This window comes from Phalaenopsis equestris, unplaced genomic scaffold (genome assembly GCF_001263595.1).
Source record: "Phalaenopsis equestris unplaced genomic scaffold, ASM126359v1 Scaffold000670, whole genome shotgun sequence".
Classification (NCBI taxonomy): Eukaryota; Viridiplantae; Streptophyta; class Magnoliopsida; order Asparagales; family Orchidaceae; genus Phalaenopsis; species Phalaenopsis equestris.
The window spans coordinates 512,419-514,960 of NW_018165110.1; the positions used below are offsets into that span (position 1 = coordinate 512,419).

Here is a 2,542-nt window from a genome sequence, read left to right on the forward strand (position 1 = left end):
TTTTTTTTTTAATTATTATTTGGTTTCATTTCCATTATAGATCTCTTTGGTCCAAATGGAAATATATTCATCTTTTTAGAAAGTTCTTATGCAAATTGTTGTTCATTTGAGGAATGAGCTTACCTTAATGTCATTTGTAAAACCAAACTTTCCATTCATGACCATGCATCTATCACTTGCTTTGGTTGTGACATATACACTACTATTGTAATTACATTTTACATATCCAATGAAATAATAGTTGCACATAGAGGAATGCCATCCTTGCTTATAACTCATTCACAATACTCCAACCTATAATAATCAACATGTTTCCCTTCGGGAAAATAAAAATATTTATCTTTACAAGCTTATTTGCAACTGTATGTTTAAAGATATTCCTATTGTGGACTGGTCTAAACATATTTGACTTAAAGGTTGTGCTTTTGGTGAGACTGTTTTATTTGATTCGATCCACCATAAATCTCGAAAGTCTTCAAATACGACATTTAATCATTGATATAATATCTCAAAAGATAGAAATATTACTTTAGAATGGATCTAATCATTCTGATAAGGAAAATCTTTGGGATTTATGGATCTGTAGAACTAGTTTATTTTAATTCTGGGGACTGATATCTCTATGAGGGCGATCCCTATATTAAAGCTATGCTTTATATATGTTTTTTTATTCATTAATGAAATATTTATCCAATGCAACATTTGTCATAATGTACTTATTCACTTACACTTGGAAGGGGTGGTCAAATTTACTAAAAAGAAAAAAAGAATAAATAAGATGAGATAATTACATATAGACCATACTAAACTTTCTATTTACAAAAGAAACCCCTCTCTCTCATCCATTTTTCAAATTGTCTACGCCGATCTCCTACTTCCGGCCCCGAATGCTTCCAGAGATGGAGGACGGCGAACTCCAGATGCCGAGCGATCGCCCCTTACAAACCCTAGATCCGATCGCCCAGAAGAAGCACGCAGCAATGGTGGAGCGCCTATCCAACAACCATCAATCCCGTCTACAGCACTCCGCCGCTCGCCGATCCGCCGCCGATTCATCCTCTCCGTCATTCGAATCCGTCCAATCATTCCTGCACCGGTTCTCCGAAGCCAAGCGCTCCGTCGAGGCCGATCTCCACCGCAGCCGCGCCGTCGCCGCCTCTGATCCGGACGCCATATCACAGATCAAGCTGGAGCTCGACAAGGTATCATCATCCATCTCCGATCTAGAAAAACTCGTCTCAGAGCACTCTTATTTCCTTCCCCCTTACGAGGTACGCTTCTCCTTGAAAACGATCGAGGAGCTCAAAGAAATGGTGGAAAGTGCGAATGCCGACATCGCGCCGAGGAAGAAGTTCAGTTTTAAGAACAAGGCTTCGTCAAAGAAGGAATCTGCTGGTTTACCGAAAGAGATCGGGCGATTTTATTCAGTTTCCGATGCGGGGAAATCGATGTTTAGTTTTCCGGACTCGCCGGGTTTCAGAAACAAGAAGGGTGAGATTCTCGTGAAGCGTTTTGGAGAGTCTGAATTTGATGGGGATTTCAGCATTGCCGATCTTGATTCCTGTGATGTTTATCTGAAGGGGAGATTTAGGGCTTTGTTCATTCACAGGATCAAGAATTGCCGCGTATTTGCCGGTCCTGTTCTTGGATCGATTCTCATAGAGGAGGCGAAGGATTGCTTGTTTATGCTTGCATCGCACCAGATTAGGATTCACCATGCGAGAGACTGTGATTTCTATCTTAGGGTTAGAAGCAGACCGATTATAGAGGATTGCAACGGCGTTAGATTTGCGCCTTACAGGCTGCTCTACGAAGGAATTGATGAGGAGCTCCGCAATTCTGGGCTTGATGAAGAAACAAGGAATTGGGCTAATGTGGATGATTTTCTGTGGCTCCGCGCCGTGCAATCTCCAAACTGGTGTTTGATTCCTGAGGAAGAATTTGTTGATGTTAAAGATATTTCAGAATTGGAGGAAAGATCTGCTGACAAATAGCTTCGATCATCGCCCATTCCAGGTATGTTTGCTCTCATTGATTCTCTTCTTCTGGGCATTAATCAGCTACTCTTTGAAACACCATAGTTTCACTTTACTTCTCTTGCAGCTTTGGTGAAAATGCATTTGTGCATCAGATTGAAATTCTTATTTATATTTAAACACATTGAATCTTCAGTTTGCTCAAAATATCATCTTTTAGGGTTTGCTGCACTTTGTTCTAAATTCTTGCAGAGATGCACCATATTTCTGAATAGGGAATACTCTTATGTAGGGCTGTAGACTCAGGCTAGGCTCGTGTTCGGCTCGTTCGAAATAGCTCGTGTTCGAAATCGGCTCGTGTTCGAAATCGGCTCGTGAACAATTTGTTCGTGTTCGGCTCGATTTAAATATTCGTGTTCGTGTTTGACGGCTCGAAATTGACTCGTTAAACTAAAATTGAGAAAAATATATGTAAAGTGTGGGATTCGAACCTGGATCAAATATATACAAAGAAAACACTAACCACGTTGTCATATGAGGTGTTATGATTTAAACTTAGATATAAA

At 40.2% G+C, this 2,542-nt stretch overlaps 1 protein-coding gene across 1 annotated transcript; it reads left to right on the top strand.

Annotated features, from left to right (window-relative positions):
• The first annotated feature begins 827 nt into the window (after window positions 1-827).
• On the top strand, window positions 828-2,346 carry LOC110030166 (tubulin-folding cofactor C). The gene is made up of 2 exons (XM_020732764.1): window positions 828-2,016; window positions 2,269-2,346. The coding sequence occupies exon 1, from the start codon at window positions 888-890 to the stop codon at window positions 1,992-1,994; it is 1,107 nt and encodes a 368-aa protein (XP_020588423.1). The 5' UTR covers window positions 828-887; the 3' UTR covers window positions 1,995-2,016; window positions 2,269-2,346.
• Window positions 2,347-2,542: the final 196 nt, after the last annotated feature.

What these genes read in the sequence shown, in the direction of transcription:
- LOC110030166 (XM_020732764.1), top strand. Translation starts at nt 888, where the DNA reads ATGCTTCCAGAGATGGAGGACGGCGAACTCCAGATGCCGAGCGATCGC.